Source organism: Talaromyces marneffei, chromosome 2, assembly GCF_009556855.1.
Source record: "Talaromyces marneffei chromosome 2, complete sequence".
Taxonomy (NCBI): domain Eukaryota; kingdom Fungi; phylum Ascomycota; class Eurotiomycetes; order Eurotiales; family Trichocomaceae; genus Talaromyces; species Talaromyces marneffei.
The window spans coordinates 1,366,284-1,387,182 of NC_072349.1; the positions used below are offsets into that span (position 1 = coordinate 1,366,284).

The following is a 20,899-nucleotide window of genomic DNA, read 5'->3' on the forward strand; positions in this document are numbered from 1 at the left end:
TCAGTTGTAAAGTGAATGAATGGAAAAGAAAGACGAGTTCTGGCGGGGAGAGCTCCAAATAGCTTAATGATGACGTCAGTACATAGCTACGGTAGTTATCATCATACGATCAATCCCGGCCGTTCCCATAACATATTTATTCTTCATACTACGTTCTATTTCTTCACTTTACAACCATCACTCGCTTCTGAGTTCCCTCCACAAACCAAAAACACCATCATCAACACTATCCCTCCATCCCCACGCCACACAATAGTGCTGCGCCAACAACCTCCACTCCTCAATCTCATCCATCATCTCCAACGCCGCAACCCTCTCCTTCTCACCCTCACCAATCCACCAATTCCAAATAAAATCAATATCCGCCGCTCCCTGGCCCGTGCCTAATCCGTGATCCACAAACCGTTGTCGTTCTGCCGGTAAAGATGCATATTTGTGTAATGTTTGTAATTGTATCCCCCTCGCAGCGAGGTTTGAGACCATTGTTTTACCAAAGGGGTCTTCCGGGCGGATGGGTTCGTAGATTATTAGCCCCAGGGGCGTTGTAGGTGGGAAGAGGGTTTGGGCGAAGTAGTCAATTACGGCGTCTGCGGAAGTGGGGGAGAGGTAAATGAGGCAGCATTCGGAGATGAGGAGGGTTGGGAGGTTTGGGTCTATTCCTGGGAGGCTTATGTTTGTTTCGGCCGTTTTGGAAGTGCTGTTGTCTTCAGTCGACTGTTGCGAGTCATTCGTGGCAGACTCTGTCGGGCTTGTAGAGGATTGGCTTGCTTTGGCAGCTAGACTCCGTAAATCGATGGGATGAATATGATAGTTTGGTAAATGCAAAGAATCACCAGCAAGGTATTGCTCATTTCCTCTTGCTGTCGTATCATCTTTGTAGGCATGTATTGCTCTCTGAAGAAGCGGCGACGAACGAATCGCCTTGATCTTGGCCGATGTATTAACCGAAAAATCAAGTTCATGATATACCAACCGAGTTGACGGTTTCCTGCTGAATATTCGAAATGCACGAGTATCTGAGCCCGCTCCAAGAGATATTATTTGCTTCCTTGTGGGTTGCTGTGCACCATCTTCATCAAGAAAGCGATTGACCAGCTCGTCAATTGCCGTGGTTCTAACATATGTACCTAGAAACGACATTAGCGCCACACCAGCCATATAAGACAAGTTACCACTCGAGCGCGTACTCACCTCTATTAATAATAGGAAACCTCCTCGACCCCGGCCCTCCACCTCCCACCGTCAAAGCCCGCGCAAATACATCATCCAGATACCCCAACTCCACGGCACTCAACCTCGAGACGCTGGCATCATTGTCAGTGCCTTGAATAATATTATCCTTTGCAGCTGCAGTGTTGTTTCTAGTATGGTTTTCCTCATCTGGTGTAGTGGCGCCTGAACCGCGACCCCCTGCTCCTCGACCACGGAGACGGCCTCTGAGACCCCCTCCGCCGCGCCGGAGGGTGTTGAGATTGGGTATTTGGTTTGCTGACATGCTTAGTACGATCTATTCAGGTCCATATGTTAATGCGGTCATGCTTTTCTTCCATGGCATTATGATATAACATGGAAGAAGGGTGATGTTGTGAGTCTTTGATCTTTCGGTGGGGTATCAAGTATTTAGCCCCACAGTTCAAACAGTTAGAACTGTTAGGTACAGACAGAAATCCATTTTTAACAGAGCTATTTTTACTACAAGCCAAGCTCTACCTTCCTATTTATATTCCTCTCTAGAAGGTGTCTATTGTCTATCTATCTACTATACATTTTCGTAGATGCAAAACCGAGCATTCATTAATCCTCCAAGAACACAACCCGTGCTCCTCAAATGTACACGAAATTGTTTCGGCAAAGAGGACATGTGCTCTGGTTGCTGCTCTTAAACCACCGGAACAAACATACCGAATGGAACGCATTCTTGCACGTCGCGCAGCGCTTATTAGGAGTCTGCATATCCGTCGAAATAACTGAATAACAAATAGCGCACTCGCTCTGTCCCTTCAGAGCACCCTGGACATTTCGACGGAAAGCAAGGAGGCCGTCCACAAGATTGCCGTTGGAGAACATGATTACTCCCTGGATGATAAGCATCCAGCTGCGCCATTTCTTTTCGTCGACTAGAACACGACTGCGGCCGGTGACTATTGCGGGATGGAGTGGGTAGGCAGGTGGTAATGAGATTGCCATTGCGACGGGTGGAGAGTCTTCGTCGACTGGGATGCTGGCGACGAGCTCGGCGGTGCGGTGTGAGACTTTGACGGTGAGTGGGCGCTCGTCGTCGTCTTCTTGTGTCTGGATCCAGGTTGAGACTCCTGTGAGGGCGTCTTCAATGATGGACGGCGTGATCTATAAAACGTTATATTAGTGACTACGATTAGACCATTATCAGAACTCGATAGAGAGATACTTACATATTTCTGTGTCCAGGTCTCGACAGGACCTTTGATCCGCTTCTTGCTGTCAATCCACCAGTTCTTGGTGAATAACGAAAGATGCTTGAGTGATAAATAATAGAGGTGAATCAGAAGCCACTGTGTATCCCTTTCACTTGGCTCGTCAATCGGTTCCCATGAGCGGATGTCGAATTTCGATGCATCAACGAGTTTCCCATAGGACTTTTGGAGAAAGTCAAAAGTAAACTCTAACAATGGTGCCAGAATCTGGTGCTCTTTGATGTTTTCTGCGTAATTTTCTTGAACGGGGAGCGACTACAATGGGTCAGTTTTATCGTTTTGAAGGGAAAGGGGAGAAGATACTAACAGCACTCGAAGAAAAATGGTCAAAAACCAATTTCCAGCTCATCAGATAAGCCCTGATTCTCAACAAGGTCTTCGCATCGCTCACTGTAGCAACTAGATTTGCCTGAGGAGCCTCAAGTAGCAAAGACAACAACTCATCGGGGAGATTGACCGTCGTCTTTGACAAGGCAACATCAAATGACACTTGCTCTTGGGCTTGTGGGATATAGCGATGCAGTAATTCGAATGCTGTCTGCTGGATGATTTTGCATTCGACCGCCAATAACGAGAACATATCATTCTTGTTTGACAGAGACTCTATTGGAACAAGTACGAGTTCGCGGCGCAATAGGTCCGCCGTTATATCTCGGGGCAGATAAACGGCACTTGTAGAGTCTACTCTTGTCAGTTACAGGCGTACCCATTCATGAATCTTGCTTAACATACCCAGCTTATCCAGCGTCAAAACAAGACTTTCAAAGAGGTCTTGCTTAGAATCTTTCCATGCGTCCACCAAATCGTCGTTGGCGTCACTCTTCACTAAATCCCTGAGCACAGCAAAAAGTCTCAGAGAAGAATGCAAAACTGGTAATCCTGCATCTCCGCCACCGATTTCCTTCCAAGTACTGCACAATGCTTCAATCGACTCCATCCAGTGCGAGCCATATATCTCGGAAAGAGGTCTCAAAAACATCGACAGGGCTTTGAATGCTTCTGTTCTGATGCTTGTTGAATCTGAGCTGGACTGTAATACCTGAATAAGGTTCTTGACAAGAAAGACCATGCGCTGTGTAGGGATTGTGTCTAGAATTTCCCTCATACTCTGGGCAAGGATGTTGAGGAGAACGATACTTCTAGGGCCTATACTCGATTAACATTAAGATTGGTAAGCAGGGATACCAGCATTCTTCTTACCTTCGGAGGGGTTCCGGCCAGGCTTGAAGCCAGTGGCATCTGCAATCAATTCATTGCATAAGCGTGTACCGGATGCCGAAGAGGCCAAAGCCGGGCCCCATACAGCCAGCTCAGCGGCCGCACGTATAGGATTATACTTTCTAACCTCTCTCGCGAGGCTCATAAGATCATCCGAAGACTTGGTGGGATCTGCCTCTGACTTGACTGTTGCATATGCTTGACCGATTCGATAACTTTCGGGTGATGTATTATCTAATTCAGCAACTTTCTGGTCCCATAAAGTTAACAGGTCTTCCGATACAGTGTCCAGGCGAATCCATTTTCTTATCATTGAACGGCCCTCGCTGACAGTTTCCAAAGCCTCGTCTCTATCTTCTGTGAGACTAAGTCCAATCAATCCTATCGAGCCTTCAATGCTAGCATCATCATCGATCAATTGCAGAGCAAGAGGTAAGTGATAAAACAAGGCTTCGCGTTGCTTGCGGCCGAGCGATACAAGCACATCTGGTGAAGAGAGAATGTTCACAACATATGTCGTTAACCGGGATGCCGATGATGCTCCATCAGAGTCTCTCTGTATACCGTCTAAGTCCAGACGGCCAGTCACGGAATCGTTGTTCACGAGATAGACGGCTCCGGCCAATGGACTGGTAATTGACGTGGAATTTCTGATGGGTAGTCTCAGAAATTGTTCCAAAGTTGTCTTCCATAGCTCATATGATGGAAATATGTCTGCCAACAATGTTCCAAGATCTTTAGCCTCCGTATTCCGAAGTAGATCCTGGGCCATGCCAGACAACACAGCAACACTAGAAGCGAGAAATTAGTATCAGCACTTATTGATAGACCCGATAAGTACTTACGACAATGACTGCGGTCCCACTTCGTGCAATTCCTGCTTTAAGATCTCACGCGTGGACGCTGAGGTAACATCCGCAGATACAGTTGCTCGCATCGTTTTCTCCAAATGCTCGGCTTTTTGACTTATTTCATCGATCGGTGACTCCGTAAGGTAGAGCAATCGTGACACAAGCCTAGAGCCTTCTTTGCCGTTTCTAAGGCGTTTAAGGGCTTCGGGTTTTTGTCCTTCAAGGCTCGACAGCCCAGAAAGCGTAGCAACAATGGTCTCGTCATCCGACGACAAACCGTGTACCAGAACCATAACTATTTGGTCGATCGTTTCACCGGGCACTGTTTTGTTTTCAATCACTGAGAAGACAAACGGCCATTGTGAAGAGTTTCCTGCGATGGCCTTCTCAACGTTCGATGAGACAATCGAAATAAAGTGTGATGATTCTTGAACTTTTTGGAAATCAACAGTGGAAAGCAATTTTTGAAGTGCAGATCCACTTGAGTCTTGCATAGTCGCTTCCGTCATTGATTCGAGGGAGGCATCAAACACAGATTCGAACCCTTCCCAGTCACTGCACATGAGGATAATCGACATGATTCTATCTGCAGATGGAGTTGGTAAAAGCTGGGTAATCGCGTCCTTGAGGGAATTAATAATTTCTTCAGAGTCTTTGATGAACTCTGGAACATAACGAATAGCTTCTTCCACAACTGCAGCTGCACCGTAGGGCTTTCCATTTCGCGCCTGAAGCACCTTCAATGAGCCTTTCAACAGAAGTAAAGTCGTTTCCTTGAACATATCAGGTATTTTTGTGTTTTCTGATGGCAAATTGGAAAGAACTGCTGCCTCGAGCTTGAAATACTGCGTGGCTTTGGTGCATACAGCGTCCTGGGAAGACCTGAAATCTTTTGACTGTTCTGGTAAAGATAGTTTCACTGCTTGTAGCACATTTTGCGTCACAGTCTCCCATGCTTCTTTCAATTCCTTCTCGTAACCATGATTCGTAAGTCTCAGAAAAGCAACGTTGCACGTTGCAGAGGCGATGGAAGATGGTAATATCCACTGATCTTCACCGTTGCCGTTCACATATGGGTCAAAAATCTTTGTCAAGTATTCAGTGACCAATTCACTCTTTTCTGTCTCTGCTATAAGCGTTGACAGCCAGATTCCTATATCGTAATAAGCAGCCCATCCTGTTTTGAGATTATGTCGAGGCTCATCCCTAGACATCAGGCCTGTCAACAGATCGTTCATCAAGGCCTTTGCTTGCGAGATTCCAATATCAGATGACTCGTTGCCCCCTTCTGATCCATAGCGGCTGATTATATCTCTTGGGATTGTTTGCAACAGATCAAGCAAATTTGTCCAAAATAGTTCAGTAGCACCCTGAGATCCTTTTTTGATGTACTGATGCAACCTTTTACTGGAGTCGGTCTTTCCACTGAAATCCGTGGTCCATATTTGCGGTCTGTTCTGCGATAATTGGAGTAAGGTCTCAGAAAATTCAGTGGCGGATCCCAGCTGAGGGGTTGGTAGAGCTTGTGATATTATGCTGTTGCTGATGATCCACCAGTCCAGATCCTCAATGTCTTGTGCTAGGGAAGAACGAAGCAGATTGTAGACTGATCTTCGGACGAATGGGTCCGCATGGTGAGTGAAAGACCAGGTATTTTTGCTGTTCAGGATGGTCTGGATGGTTAACCGATCTTTTGCTATCTGCTCTGGCGAGGTGGTGCCTAAAAAAGTTTTATTAGCAAAATTTAGTATTTTTTGATCACTTCGATAATCATACTCAAAATGCGGTTGAGCAATAGAATCGCAGTAGCTGAGACTCTTGCGTACTTGGCTTCAGCATCATCCGGCTTTACGATCCTCTCATCACTTAGTGTCAAAACAGTCTGATGAAGGATAACATCGTCAACAAACTCCAGGATTGAAGTTTGAAAGATTTTCCAAAGACCGTTTCTCTTTTCATCGGTAGGGAATACTTGTGAAATTGACTCCACTACTGAGCGCGAGACGAGTCTGTCATTGTCGTACAGCCCTGCTAGCCAAGCACCGACTACCTTTGCGAGATGACGAGCCACTCGCTTTCCAGCAAGTGACGAGATCAATCCTTGGATGGTATGCGCGAGTTGTCTCACTCTGCGAGCATTCTCTATTGAGTTGCGTGGATATACTTTGGTCTGCGAATTCTGTTACTATCATATCTGGCATTGAGCTTATAACAAACGATCATACCCAAGCTTCCAGGAATCCTTCTTCGAGATCTTCACTACGGTTCCCAAGTCTCAAGACTGTCTCTTTGATGTCTTCTAGTGCTTTAGTCTTGGTAATATCATCCTTTTTGGTCAGACTTTTGAACGCCACCACCAGGTTCGGATCTGTGATGCGGGATAGATCCGGAGGCTCGGCCACATATGACAGTGACGAGGGCGCGGTTGCTTGTGAGGCTGTAGCACTTGAGAATCCGCCAAATGTATTGGTAAAGCCTCCAAGCCCGCTGGTAGCAGCGCGGCTACTGGAGGCCTGCGATTTGAATTTCTTGCTCATCGTGCGGGGTCCGAGGACGCAACGATGCCACACTGATATCCTTTCCGCATGCACAAGAGTTGACCAAATATACAGGAGCTGTACGCTTTAAGTATAATATGCAGCCCCAGCTTCCTTTGATATAAAGCCAGAGAATAAGTTAGGCAATATAAAACAGAGTCATGTTTTCTTTTAGGCTCTTACCACTGCGGGCTCCCGCTTGGGGAAGGCTTTGACGTCACGTGCGTTGGCGTCCGCCTACGCGCTGCACTAGTCCTGATTAGGCTAGGTTAGTCACGGCCCTATCAGCTTATTCTTATCCCAACGTCACTTCTCCATCTCAGATATTTTCTCTTCAACATCTCTTCCATCAGGAATTCGTCGTCAGACCTCATCCTCAGGCGTGCGATTTAACTTATACCACCTTTTAGTCGTGTACACAAACTGCTACCTCCAGATCATACAGCAGGGGACCTTTGTCATCCATTTTGATTCATTTTCTCGGATCAGGTCTTGTTGAAGAATACGGGCGTCTTGAACTATCATCTTGACGCCAAGATGAGGTTCAAGATAGAGTTAGCTCTACCAGTCTTTAGACAAATAATCAACTTTTACTGATCAAAATATCTATCTCCAGTGAGCTTGAAGTGCTCTTCCCGTATCCCAAGATCTATCCCGAACAATGGTTTGTCTTAAATCTCCATCTGAGCAAGTAAATTTCTGACATATCATCAGGCAGTATATGTGCGACCTGAAAAAGGCACTAGATGCCAGCGGACACTGTGTGCTTGAGATGCCTTCGGGCACTGGTAAGAACTTTGGAGCCCACCATCACTCTACGCCGATAGTTGATATTTGGATAAGGAAAAACTGTGACCCTGTTATCACTTATTGTCGCCTATCAACAGCATCATGGCGACTCCAGAAAACTTATATATTGCTCTCGAACCATGAGTGAGATTGGTATTTCGCCCACTTCAAGAGATTGCACGTTCAAAACTGACATAAAAAAGACAAGGCTCTCCATGAATTAAAAGCTCTTATGAAGTATCGAGCGTCACAACTAGGCTATACAGAGGACTTCCGTGGACTTGGGCTTTCTAGTCGAAAGAACTTATGCTTGCATCCATCTGTAAAGCGCGAAAAGAGTGGAGCGGTTGTCGATGCTCGATGCAGGAGTCTCACTGCCTCTTTTGTGGTCCAAAAGAAGGAACGCGGTGAGGATGTTGAGACTTGCACGTATCATGATGTTGGTTCTCTATTATATGACAAAATTTGCAACATAAGTCACTGACTCGGATCAAAGAACTTGGATCTGTTAGAACCGCATAATCTCATTGAGCCAGGTGTGTTCACATTTGGTGATCTCTTGAGGTACTGCCAAGAAAAAGTTACATGTCCATATTTCACAGTAAGACGAATGGTGGGTCAATATTTCCTGTATTTGAAGATGTATTACGCTGACGCTTCACCATCAGTTGCCATACTGCAACGTCATAATTTACAGTTATCACTATCTTCTGGATCCCAAGATTGCAGAACGAGTTTCAAGAGAGCTATCGAAAGATTGTATTGTTGTTTTTGACGAGGTGTGCTTGAACCAAAAATCCCCCGGACATTCACGGCCTGCTTTCTAACGACCCTCCAGGCTCACAATATCGATAACGTCGCTATCGAATCTCTCAGGTGGGACACGTCAACTAATTATTTCTGACTATGTACTGAAAAAACTTTCTAGCATCGACTTGACTGAGGATTCTTTGCGAAAAGCATCGAGAGGAGCCAAGAATCTTGAGCGAAAGATTGAAGAAATGAAGTCTTCAGACGCGGAGAAATTACAGTCCGAGTACACGAAACTCGTCGAAGGTCTGAAAGCTACCGAAGAAGCGCGAGATGAAGATTTGATCATGTCAAATCCTGTGTTGCCCCAAGATCTTCTAAGCGGTATGTTGTAACTTCCAGCACGCATCAATAAGTGTAAGTCACTAATTTCAATTGAAGAGGCCGTCCCTGGAAACATTCGTCGCGCCGAGCACTTTATCGCCTTTTTACAAAGATTCATACAATATCTCATGACACGAATGAAAGTCACTCACACCATCAGTGAGACAACACCAAGCTTTTTACAACATCTGCGTGAGCTAGTTTTTATCGAGGCAAAGCCTTTGAGGTTCTGCTCGGAAAGACTTACCTCTCTTGTCCGTACGCTCGAGCTCATGAATATTGAAGATTATCAACCTCTTCAGGAAGTAGCAATGTTTGCAACACTTGTCAGCACTTACGACCGCGGGTTTCTGCTAATTCTAGAGCCATTTGAGTCCGAAGCAGCCACAGTTCCTAATCCCGTGCTACACCTTGCGTGTCTAGATGCTGCTATTGCTTTCCGACCTGTCGTGGAACGCTTTTCGTCCATAGTCGTGACATCCGGTAACTACAGAGGCTCTATCTATTGCTTTATAATTTTGCTAATTTCTTCCAAGGTACCCTTACTCCTCTCGACATGTTCCCCAAAATGCTCAACTTTACCCCAGTGCTTCAAGAGTCTTATACTATGACTCTTGCCCGTCGGTCCTTCCTTCCGATGATAGTCACCAGAGGATCTGATCAATCACAAATATCCTCATCTTTCCAAACAAGAAATGATCCAAGCAATTTGCGCAATTTTGGCTCGTTATTGCTAGATTTTGCCAAAATCGTACCTGATGGCATCGTGGTCTTCTTCCCATCTTATTTGTATATGGAGTCCACATTGCATGTTTGGTCCGGCATGGGTATATTGGACATGATCTGGAATTATAAGCTGATCTTGGTTGAAACCCCGGATGCGCAAGAGTCATCTCTAGCTCTTGAGACGTATCGGACGGCATGTTGTAATGGCCGTGGAGCGTATGTACCTTTCTATCCCATCCCGAGAAGACTAGATCGAGGCTGACAAATCCGAACAGTATTTTGATGTCTGTCGCACGGTACGTTAAAGAATGCTAACAACATAGTCACTTGGCCAAACTACTAACTCTGAGTAGAGGCAAAGTGGCAGAAGGAGTCGATTTCGATCATCAGTATGGACGTGCAGTTATCTGCATAGGTGTTCCCTTCCAGTACACCGAGTCGCGTATCCTAAGAGCACGTCTCGAATTCCTTCGAGAAAATTACGGCATCCGAGAGAACGACTTTCTTTCTTTCGATGGTGAGTCTCATCATCCATGTTCAAGCACTCATGAGGCTGTCGAATCTAACGATCAAATCTACTTATATCAGCCATGAGGCATGCGTCCCAGTGCTTAGGACGCGTCATCCGCGGCAAAGATGACTATGGTATTATGGTTCTAGCCGACAAACGCTTCGCCCGCAAACGATCGCAACTCCCCAAATGGATCAGTCAGAACATCCTCGAAAGCGAAGTCAATCTCAGTACGGATATGGCCGTTGCCACGGCAAAGAACTTCTTGCGAACAATGGCGCAACCATTCAGGGCCAAAGATCATGAGGGTATATCTAGCTGGACTCCGGCGCAATTAGAGGAACAGATTGTGAAACGAAAGATGGAAGAGGAGCGAGTCGAGAGAGGGGAGGAACCTGTTGCTGCTCGGCAGAGGGATGGGGGTAATCGTGCAGTCGGTGCACAGGCTGATGAGTTTGATGATGATATTGACGATGAAATGATGATGCTGGATGCTTAAAGGCACTTGCTGCGGGCTTGCATGCTTTCTTTTCTTTTCGTGGGGCGTGTACAACAGTGCGGTTATGGTTCGTTCTTCATCAATGTGCACGGATTCCGGATGGCGTTTAAGTCTAGCGGTATATCTTCTCAAAAGCTGCATGTGATGGTCGGTCAAATAAATAGGTCTTTAGGTATCAAAAATTGGAATGAACTCATGGAGTGAAATCATGACTTATATGAATCGAGATTTTAGCAAACCCCTTACAGCGTAGGCTCAATGTAATCAGTATGAATATTTGCATTTGTCTCTACATAGTCCTCTATCTCTTCTCGTAATCGACACACTGACAAAACATTTTTTTTCTATAGAAAGGCAAGATAGACAGATATCATCTAATCGTAATCAAAAGAGAAGGCTTCCAAACTCCAGAACGACGAAGTCAAAACAATGATGGATGCTGATTTACAACGAAGGAAAACAATGACGAGCAGGGCTTATGCCACAGGAGCGAATATATCGAACGCCCCAGTTCCGACATTACCAAGGCGGCCAACAACAATACGACTACTGGGACTCTTCAAATCGTCAAAGTCGCGCTCAAGAACGGCATCTCTCATGAAACCAACGCTGGTCTCAAAGGAACTCTTTGAGAAAGGCGAGTTGCTTTCCCTGATTAGACCGTTACGGCTGTAGGACTTGAAGCCACCGCTGTGTGTCATCACGTCACCGATCAGGTTCAAATGGCGGTTATCGACGGTGATGCTGTGACCAGAGAAGACGTCTGACATTTCGCGAATGATGGTGGAGCGGGCTGCTTCGACACCGTAGTAAATGAGCATGTCGTGAATCGAATTTGTGCGGATGGTATGCGGTTTGATGTAATCTTGGTAATCGCGCATAGCCAGAAGGTTGACACCTTCGATATCGATCTTGGCGGGTTCTTTATTCTCTGCGTCGGCTGGGGTGTAAAGGCATGAACCGATATCCTGGACAGCTTGGATGACGGCACGTCGAGCACAATCTTCGACGAGAGGGAGAACCAGAAGCTTGGGCGTGCTGATCTTGTACTGAAGACGAATGAAGCACGAATTACCTTCCTGGGCGTTATATTTGAAGATACTGATTTCAGGATATTTGCCCAAGATCTCCTTAGTACGCTCCTCCACATCAGTTCGATCCAGTTTTGCTTGCTCAGTCATTTCATCCTCGTCATCGGATGAGTCGGATGACTCAGATTCATCTTCAAGTTTTCGGTCTTGTTTCTGTTTGTTTTCATTGTCCTCGTCGTCGTCTTCAAGGTCGGACTCATCTTGTTCTTTTCTAATTATATCCTCGTCATCGTCCGGTGCTTCGTAGCTGACTTGGTTGTCACGGTTCTGTTTGCTCTGGCCACGTTTTGCGTCTTCTTCGTCGTCCTCGTTATCCTCGTCCGCATCGTCATCGTCATCGCCCGCACCCCCTGCCTGTGTTTCTCGGATGGCGCCTTCGAAACGTTCAGTTGTGCCGATAGAGACACCAATTTCAGGCTGAGCAGCTGAAAATCCCGCGAGATTTTGCTCATCATAGCGCCTCTTGATCTCGTCACTGATCTTTTTGATAAACTTGGGAAGGAATTCATCCTGAAGCGCTCTCACAAGGTCACGTTTCGTGATGGCATATTCTTTCTCGTATTCTTTGGAGTCAAAGAACTTCATGTCGATATCATAGATCTTGAATTTCTCGTCCTTGCCAGAGGTTGTCTCTCTCACTTGCAGGGAATCAATAACTTCTGCTATGCTAAGTCTGCTGATTCCTTTTGCGAAGGATTCTCCTTTCTCCTCACTCAACTCTTCGATGACTTCTACAGTCATGGTAGGAGTCATTGGCTTTTTACTTGCTGTCATCACAATTTCTCGAAGTCGAGGAACACCAAGAGTAACGTTACGGGCACTGTGACCTGCCAAATGGAACCTGAAATGAGATTAGTGAAAGTAATTAACAGGCAGATGCATATATACTTACGTGTTGAGAGTCATTTGAGTGGTTTGCGATCCAATAGACTGACCAGCAACAATACCGACAGCATCACCAGGATCGATGACGCTATTCAAGTACTTCATGTGCATAACACTTTCAAAGGCTTTCTTGCTTAGCGCACCAGCAATACCTGCTTTCTTGTCCTTGAGAAGTTTGTCCGGATTGCTGTCCTCGTACTGCAAAGACCATTAGCTCATGTTTTACCTACTGAAAATTGATAACAATCTTACCTTCTTCAAAGCCTGTGAGAAAGCCTCAGAAACACTTCCAAAATGTCCACCAGGCTGATATACGGCTAGAACCGGATCCTTCGCATCCAACCTGCCAGTCCTCTTGACCTGCTTCATAGCATCCTTGTGCCACTCGGTGACCTCCGGCTTCTCAAGCTTGTGGTAGTCTTGGTTCATGTTCAGTTGTGCCATAGTCGAGACATAGTTTTGCGCCAAGAAGCTGAAATTCTGCAGATGAACCTGCTTGGCAACATCTAGACCGTCCTCACCATAGATGAACTGAATGACGGATCCTCCATTGGCAGTATCTCGCACGGAAGAATCATATTCGACCTTGACGGCTTCCATACCCTTGATCAAACAACGCTGCAAGTAACCTGATTTCGCAGTCTTGACAGCAGTATCAATAAGACCCTCACGACCAGCCATGGTGTGGAAATAGTACTCTTGAGGTTTGATACCTGTCAAGAAACGACCACAGACATACCCACCAGCTTGTGGATGAGTCTCAAACGCCCGGTAAGATGGTAACGTCTTTCCGCTGACCATGACTGGAACACGACGACCTTCCAAAACTTGCTGTCCGAGATTGCACGAAATCAAATTTGCGTTAACGCTTGAACCTTTAGCACCAGTTGTAGTCATCAGCTGCATTTGATTCCAGGGAAATTGCTTGATAAGACCGTGTGGAAGACATCCAGCTGTGATGTCCGAGGTAAGCTTCCTTGTCTGAGAGTTGTAGACACTATCCAAGCCTGACTGTTTCTGATCATCGCGCAAGACATCTTCAAGACGACGCTTCAGTTCGGCATCCTGATCAGCAGCGGGGTTCTGGTCAAGCGTGACGTATTTCAATGAAACGTTTTTTCCGAGTTCGCCGGCTTTCTTAAGAATCTCAACACGTTTTTGATCTCCTTCTGGCGTTAGTCGAAGATCCTCGATACCACAACTGAACGCTCGCATATTGAGGTAGCGGGTAAGAAGTCGTCCAAGAATACTCAATAAGCTGCCTGCAATCGTATTGCCGTAAATTTCATGGATGGCGTCGATGAAACCACCTCCTGAGGCACCAATCTGTTTCTTATCAAGGATACCACAAAGAAGCTCACCATCCTTGAAAATGACCTTGTCTTCTTCATTTCCCTTGCCCCACCTGTCTCCAGGAGTAGATGACTTTCCTTGAAGGTTGAGACCTCTCCTGTTTGGCGGCATGATGTTTTTCAGGACTGTTGATATGACTTGCTTGCCAGTCCAAAGACGCCGCGGGCGGATGAAGGCAGGTTCAACCAACTGAATCCGGTCGGTGACAGTGTTGGCATTTTCTGGTCGCAAACAACTATACAAAAGTTCATGATATTCCTCTTCCTCAAAGAACGTATCTCGGCTCGTCAAGAAGGTAGATACTGTAATATGATCTTGAATCAAACCTCGAAGCGGCTTTCCATCGGTCGAAGATATGTATTGACGGTCAGCATCTGTGATCATCAAGAGCTCAGATCGAGCTAGCGTATTTTGCGGGAAGTGCATGTTCATTTCGTCACCGTCATAATCGGCGTTGTATGAGTTTGTGTTTGGGTATGGCAGCCGGAGAACTCTCTCATTCGGTAAGACTCGCGCACGATGTCCCATCATGGAAGGCTTGTGAAGAGTAGGTTGACGATTCATCACGACGTAATCGCCAGTAGTAAGATGTCGATATACTTTCTTGTTGCGGTTGCCCTTCATCTTTGCGTGTGATGGTGCAAGTAACTGATTGGCAAGTGCAGTACGCTCTTCAAGATTCTTAAACTTAAGGTTGACGACCTGGCCTGACTCGTTCTCGATCGCCGAAGCTCCAGGGTACTTGTCTGGTCCGTTGATCACAGCCTCTCTCAACTCGTGAAAGTTGAAGGATGTGACTGGTTCGGGGAAAGTCAACTTCTTAGCAAAAACCATAGGAACACCGACCTCGTGGGTCTCAAGACTGGGATCAGGAGAAATGACACTTCGGGCAGCATAGTTGACACGCTTTCCCATCATGTTCTTTCTGAAAAGACCTTCTTTCTTTTCCAAGATCTGCTTGATGCCATTTGCCGCACGTGCGGCAGCCATTCCGCCAGGGCCACGATCACTATCAATGAGACTGTTGACTTGTTCCTGGAGAGTAACTATTGCCTGAAGTAGATCACGATATTCTCGCATTCTAGCACCATCGGTTTCCGCAGTTTGCCTTGAGTGGCTAATCGTGTTTATCAAATCACATGTCTTCAAGATCTGCGTGAAAGGTGTGTTCTGCTGCGCCTCCATAATTTGGCCTCCTTGCTGTGCAGGTGGACGAAAACGATTTGGTGGAACGAGAATGTTTCTGACGAACATCATATCGGGGTTGATCTTAAAGCCAAGTCGTGAGCTGTAAACCAAGTTTAAAATCTCCCGCTCTTTTTCAAACAGCAAGCATATAGCGGCATGGACTTCGGGTGCTGAAACAAACTGTTGTCCGCCTACTTGACCACCAGCTAGTGAGCCTTGGTCAATCGCAGCGTTTGCTCGGACGACTTCCTCTTCAGCTCCGTGAAGCTCGGCAACATCCCCAATAGCGGTACCATTTTGTTTATCTTGCTCTTTGGTTTTATTGAGAAGTCTTTTTTCCTCTTGAAGGACGATGACAGGATTGGGAGCTGACATTCCGGCCATTTGATTTGCAACCAACGCCTTGGTGGTCATGGCTTTGCGAAAGATCTTGGCGTATCGGTCTTTTCGGTAACCGGGCGATGTACTATACAATAATCAGAAAACAAAATAGTAGAGATTCGGGGACTGATCCTTACTAATGACAATTGGCACAAGGCTTCTGGGGATTCTTAGCGGCCTCCTTAAAAAATTCCTTGATCAATTCTCTTCGTTGCTCAGCGGAAACTGGGTTCTTTGCTCCTCCAAAGAGAGCATCACCGTCGCCTTGCTTCTGAGCCTCGCGGATGCATTTCTTGACGAACTTGTTCCGTAGCTCCATTTTTGTCTGAGGATCAACATTTCCTTTCTCGTCTGCGTCGACTGCGGCATCCTGTGCATCCTCACCTATCATATCGATCTTAGCCGTCTGGTCGACCAATCCATACTGAAGGAGTCGTAGTTTGCAGGCAAATGCATTAATCTCAATCCGAGGCATTCGCAGGCGGTGACAGTAATCGCACTTTGCTCGAAGTAGGCGATATACCTGATCAAAGAACGTCACATTCCAAACGGGAACAGGTAGCTCTATGTGACCAGGATGACCTGGGCACGACCAAGAGCTCGCACGGCAAGTAGTACAGCTAGATACAATTCAATCAGTTTTTGTTCAGTTTTTGCAAATCATTGTCGCATTAGATATGGAAATCAGAAAACACAGAAATAATGGTGGAACCTACACATGGTCTCCCCAAGCTCCCAAAGCCGGATCGTAAAGTGAGTGAGGTATAGGGTTGTGAAGTGAGTCCAAAGACGGCGTATTGAAAATGCGCTTGACCGATATTTTTTTGATATCTTCAGACGAGTAGACTGAGAAGTCGACTGACGCAAGCTCACTTGCGACAGGACGGGCGAAGGAAGCCATTGTTAATGCGCTCTAATAGAGCCCAACAACCATGCTTCGAACAACAGAAAAGGACGCTGTGAAAGACTTCACAATTTTTCTGCTGATGCTTCGAGTATTTGGCGGGAAATGGCGAAGCTAAGAAACTTTTTTGGGGAAATTTTATTGCTGTCTTTCACCGCTTTTGTAGTCAGCCAATGGGTGGCCGGCTATCTCCTGGCGCAGAATTAGCCTCAGAACACTATTTGGGATTCACGTCACTACCGGATTGCTAACATCAACTAATCAGCCTTTCTACATCTTGGCATCCTTCGGTTAGCGGTGATTTACGTCGAACCTTTTTCTTCCTACTCAATATCTTACGGTCGACGCACGGGTGAGTAGATCTATACCTCCATCATGGCCGATGTGTCGCTGAAGAGGCCTCACCCGGAGGATGAAGAACTGAACGCACAGAAGAGAACGCGATCCAATAATGGCTCTCCTATGCCTGGCAACAATGGCGCCGCACCGAAGAGCAAAGTCGACATTGAACGCATGGTCGCCGAAGCGAGAGCCAAGGCCGAGGAAGTCAGAGCCAGACTGAATATGGCGCGTGGTGGTGCAGCGTCGGCTTCAGCCTCACCCAGCCCAGCACCCCCAGCTACAACTACCGGATCAACAATGTCTCGTATCGAACAGATGAGAGCGAGAGTGGCTGCAGCTACAGGGAAAGTGGGTGCTGCCACAACTCAACACAGACCGGCCCCGACCCCGACCCCAACGCCTCCCACGTCCATCGAACAACCAACAAATCGTTTTGACGATGATTTATCAAAAGCGCGAGGCGGCTTGGGAGTCGGCCTCCATCCCGCCCTTTTGGCCGATACAACACAAGATCAGCGACTATCCAAAGGTCGCGGTGCTGTGCAACCAAAGTTTGCTACAACCATGGCAAATCGCCGCTCAGCGACTCCAGTCTCAGGCCTGAAGAAGCCAGGATTAGATCTGTCTGGGCCCTCCTTGGACGAGATAAGACAGAATCCTTATTACGATGACAGTCTTCATGCTACATCGAAACCTCGTATATCCAAGCAGCTCGTGTTCAATCAGAAGGGGAAATACATCGCACAAGCTGCAGCTTTACGCCGTCAGGCACAAATGGAAGAAATGAAGAAGCGGATCGCTAGCATGGCCCGCCAGGCCGGTGTAGATGAGGAGCTAAGTCTTGAGAAAGCCTTTGAAGTTCCCGCACCTCCCGCTTTAGAGTGGTGGGACGAAGGCTTAGTTAACGGAGACAGCTATGCGGCAGTTGATAATCCTCAGAATATCAAAGTCGACACCGATGATTCACTTGTCACGATCTACATACAGCATCCCGTTTTGCTGGACCCGCCTCAGGAAAAGTTGATTCCACAACAGAAGCCTATGTATTTGACGTCAAAGGAACAAGCGAAATTGCGCCGACAGCGCCGCATGGCAGATTTGAAGGAACAACAAGCAAAGATCAGACTGGGTCTTGAACCCGCACCGCCACCAAAAGTCAAGAAGTCTAACCTGATGCGCGTACTCGGAGAAGAAGCTGTCAAGGATCCCACGGCTGTAGAGGCCCGTGTCAATCGTGAAATTGCAGAGCGTCACGACAAACACGAAACTGCCAACGAGGAACGCAAATTAACAAAAGAACAGCGAAAAGAGAAACTCGCTCTTCAACAAGAAAAGGACGCCGAGAAAGGCATACACGTAATGGTGTTCAAGATTGACTGCCTAGCGAACGGCCGCCATCGCTTCAAGATCAGCAAGAACGCCGAACAAATGGCACTCACCGGCGTGTGTGTGATGCACCCAAAGCTCAACCTAGTCATCGTAGAAGGCGGCTCTCACTCGATAAACCAATACAGAAAACTGATGCTCAACCGCATCGACTGGACAGAGAACTCTGGTCCCGGTCCACAGCGCGAGGGAGGAAACGGAAACCGCGAGTCATCGACATCATGGCTCAATCCGGAGGATGAAAAGGGTGAACTGCGTGACCTCGGTTCCAACACATGTACACTCCTCTGGGAAGGTCAGCAGAAATCGAGAGCTTTCAGGAAGTGGTTGGGCGCTCGAGTTTGTGAGACCGATGGCGCTGCGAAGGAGACTTTGGCGCGGGCTAAGATGGAGAATTTCTGGGTCTTGGCGAAGACTCATAAGCCAGCGGCTTTTTGATTATAATGCAATATGTTGTTCAAGTTTAGCGCCTGCATCTCGGATTGCTCATTGTGATCTCTCGATTTCTACATGTATATCATTACTCTACTGATACCTATAATGGCACACATTTCTGCCTGAATAACTTAGAAGATAGGTACGGAAAGAAAGACTTTGAAAAAGCCGAAACAGGAAATTCAATATTCCTAACTCAACAAAACTCCTAACCCAATGCTTTTACCAAATCATACCATGGGTATAAACAAAGCAATCAAAACTTTTCCTATCTAGGTGGATTTCCACCACCTAATTGCCGTAGAATATCTTGCACTTGGCTAAAAGTCGATTGACCGTTTGCAGTAGCCTGGTTTTGCTGTACAGGAGGGGCGGTAGGCTGTTGGTGTTGCTGCTGCTGTTGTAATTGCTGTTGCAACGCAGCGAAGAATGCTGGATTGATATGAGCGCCAGCTGGTACGGATTGGTACGGATTCGGCTGATATGTAGTCTGCTGATAGGGGTTCTGCTGATATGGCATCTGGAATGGAAACTGCGGCATCCCTGCTGTTTGCGGTTGTCCGAATGCTGGGAATTGATGCTGTTGTTGAGGTTGCTGTTGGTGTGGCTGCGGCTGTGGCTGTGGGAAAGGAGGGTATTGAGCGTATTGTTGAGTTGGGAATGCGGCCGTAGGTGCAGCGTATTGGGATGGAGCAGGGTTTTCGCGGGAGTAGTCTGATCGATGGCTGGTGTCTTGCGAATAGTTGTGGTAGTTGCCTCTTCCGCGTCTGTCGTTGCCTCGACCACGTCCGGAGCCTCTGTCGAAGCCTCCTCGTCCTCGTCCTCTACCGCGGAAATTGCCTCTGTTATTCTGGAAGGAAGGAGATGACTCCGTGCGAGCTTCTGGGTGGTTCATCATTTCGTGGTAATTCTTTGGACGGGCCAGAGGTGTATAGCCATCCTCGACGTTTTTATCTCCTTCAACATCATCATAATTCAATTCACCTCGCCCAAGCGGTGAAGGCCCTGGAGCAGTTTTCGGTTTTCCGCCATCACCTCGGTTATCCTTTTTTTCCTTCTTCTTTTGTTTCAGTCTTCGTTTATACTCGACTTCCGCTTCGTCGTCCGAGAATTCAATCTCATCTTCAGCGACTTCTTCGTCGTGGAAGTTGGAAGCATCGCTGCCCTTCATTCCCTTGAGAGGTTGTGTAAAGACGAATTCAGAGTGACTCTCTACGTAATAGATATGTTTTCCTTTCTCAAGACCCAACTCCTGGATCTTTGCTGGATCTTGGTACCTGACGGTGTAAAGAGGTTCTTCCACCCTTCCCAAAGTATCTGCCACCACGCCAATAACAGTCCTATCCTCGAGGCACAAAAGCGAATTACCTTCGAGGACTTGGTAATCGCCGGACACGGTGGCTTTGATGAGTATAAGATTTTCAACCATACTTTCAAGGTAACCAAGCGGTACAATTTTCATATCTTCAGTGACTTTGATATCAGGAATCGGCGGCGCCTCCTCGATTTGTTCGTTTGCCGTTCGTAAATGAGATCCGCCACCTGCCTTGTGGTCACCTTCATCATCCGAGCCGCCTTCTACCTGCATAAGTATTCGGGCTGTTTCCTCTGCCGATAAGATAGGGTAATCCTCTTCATCTTCGTCGCTGTCGTCGCTATCGGAGGAATCAGAAGAGCTGTCTGATGAAGATTCGTAGGGCGAAGAGTCAATCTCCCATTCAGGATGTTCTTCCTCGGTGGTCATGCGCTGGTCTGTTGCGGCTTGGTCGGTATCCATAGCGTCTGTCGATGCGCTTTCACCCGGTTGCGCGTTGGGAGTTTGCTGAGCAACACTGCTGACTCCATTCACAAGGGCCCCGTTCGTTTGAGGATTCTCCGTACTTTGGCCCTCCGTGGGAATTGCGGGTTTGTCTTCATCGTCATTCTTGAGGGATAAACCAGGAATGACTGGCGCAGACGTTGCGGGGATATCTGATTCTTTAATCCCATTAGAAGCCACAGTTGTATTATCTGCGGGATAAACAGGCGTCTGGCCAGTCAATGGCGTATTGTAGAAATCGCTGCTGGCTCCGAGCGGTGTTGTCGAGACAGAAATCGAAGTTTCTGACTGCTCCAACTTGGGTTGCAGCTGCCCTTCTCCGAGTTGCATCTGAATATCAGGTTGGTTATCCATGTTTTTATATTCAAAAAGAACACCAAGAAGAATTCGTTGCAAT

General features: G+C 46.9%; 5 protein-coding genes across 5 annotated transcripts; 2 read left to right on the forward strand and 3 right to left on the reverse strand.

Moving 5' to 3' along the window:
• Positions 1-177: 177 nt before the first annotated feature.
• Positions 178-7,059, reverse strand: EYB26_002854 (uncharacterized protein; the record flags this gene model as incomplete). The annotated part of the gene is made up of 10 exons (XM_054262159.1): positions 178-1,127; positions 1,192-1,507; positions 1,903-2,346; positions 2,412-2,708; positions 2,761-3,134; positions 3,186-3,599; positions 3,654-4,462; positions 4,517-6,242; positions 6,299-6,692; positions 6,748-7,059. The coding sequence occupies 10 exons, from the start codon at positions 7,057-7,059 to the stop codon at positions 178-180; spliced, it is 6,036 nt and encodes a 2,011-aa protein (XP_054118134.1).
• Positions 7,060-7,596: 537 nt separating this feature from the next.
• EYB26_002855 (uncharacterized protein) lies at positions 7,597-10,718 on the forward strand (the record flags this gene model as incomplete). The annotated part of the gene is made up of 14 exons (XM_054262160.1): positions 7,597-7,613; positions 7,676-7,723; positions 7,774-7,847; positions 7,903-8,001; positions 8,052-8,287; positions 8,345-8,461; positions 8,517-8,627; positions 8,687-8,724; positions 8,777-8,982; positions 9,040-9,465; positions 9,519-9,924; positions 9,984-10,004; positions 10,062-10,225; positions 10,297-10,718. 14 exons carry the CDS (start codon positions 7,597-7,599, stop codon positions 10,716-10,718), a joined length of 2,385 nt encoding a protein of 794 aa, XP_054118135.1.
• Positions 10,719-11,194: 476 nt separating this feature from the next.
• EYB26_002856 (uncharacterized protein) lies at positions 11,195-16,517 on the reverse strand (the record flags this gene model as incomplete). The annotated part of the gene is made up of 5 exons (XM_054262161.1): positions 11,195-12,650; positions 12,702-12,892; positions 12,947-15,701; positions 15,754-16,236; positions 16,333-16,517. The coding sequence occupies 5 exons, from the start codon at positions 16,515-16,517 to the stop codon at positions 11,195-11,197; spliced, it is 5,070 nt and encodes a 1,689-aa protein (XP_054118136.1).
• A 378-nt stretch (positions 16,518-16,895) lies between these two features.
• Positions 16,896-18,686, forward strand: EYB26_002857 (uncharacterized protein; the record flags this gene model as incomplete). The annotated part of the gene is made up of 1 exon (XM_054262162.1): positions 16,896-18,686. The coding sequence occupies one exon, from the start codon at positions 16,896-16,898 to the stop codon at positions 18,684-18,686; it is 1,791 nt and encodes a 596-aa protein (XP_054118137.1).
• A 265-nt stretch (positions 18,687-18,951) lies between these two features.
• On the reverse strand, positions 18,952-20,856 carry EYB26_002858 (uncharacterized protein; the record flags this gene model as incomplete). The annotated part of the gene is made up of 1 exon (XM_054262163.1): positions 18,952-20,856. The coding sequence occupies one exon, from the start codon at positions 20,854-20,856 to the stop codon at positions 18,952-18,954; it is 1,905 nt and encodes a 634-aa protein (XP_054118138.1).
• Positions 20,857-20,899: the final 43 nt, after the last annotated feature.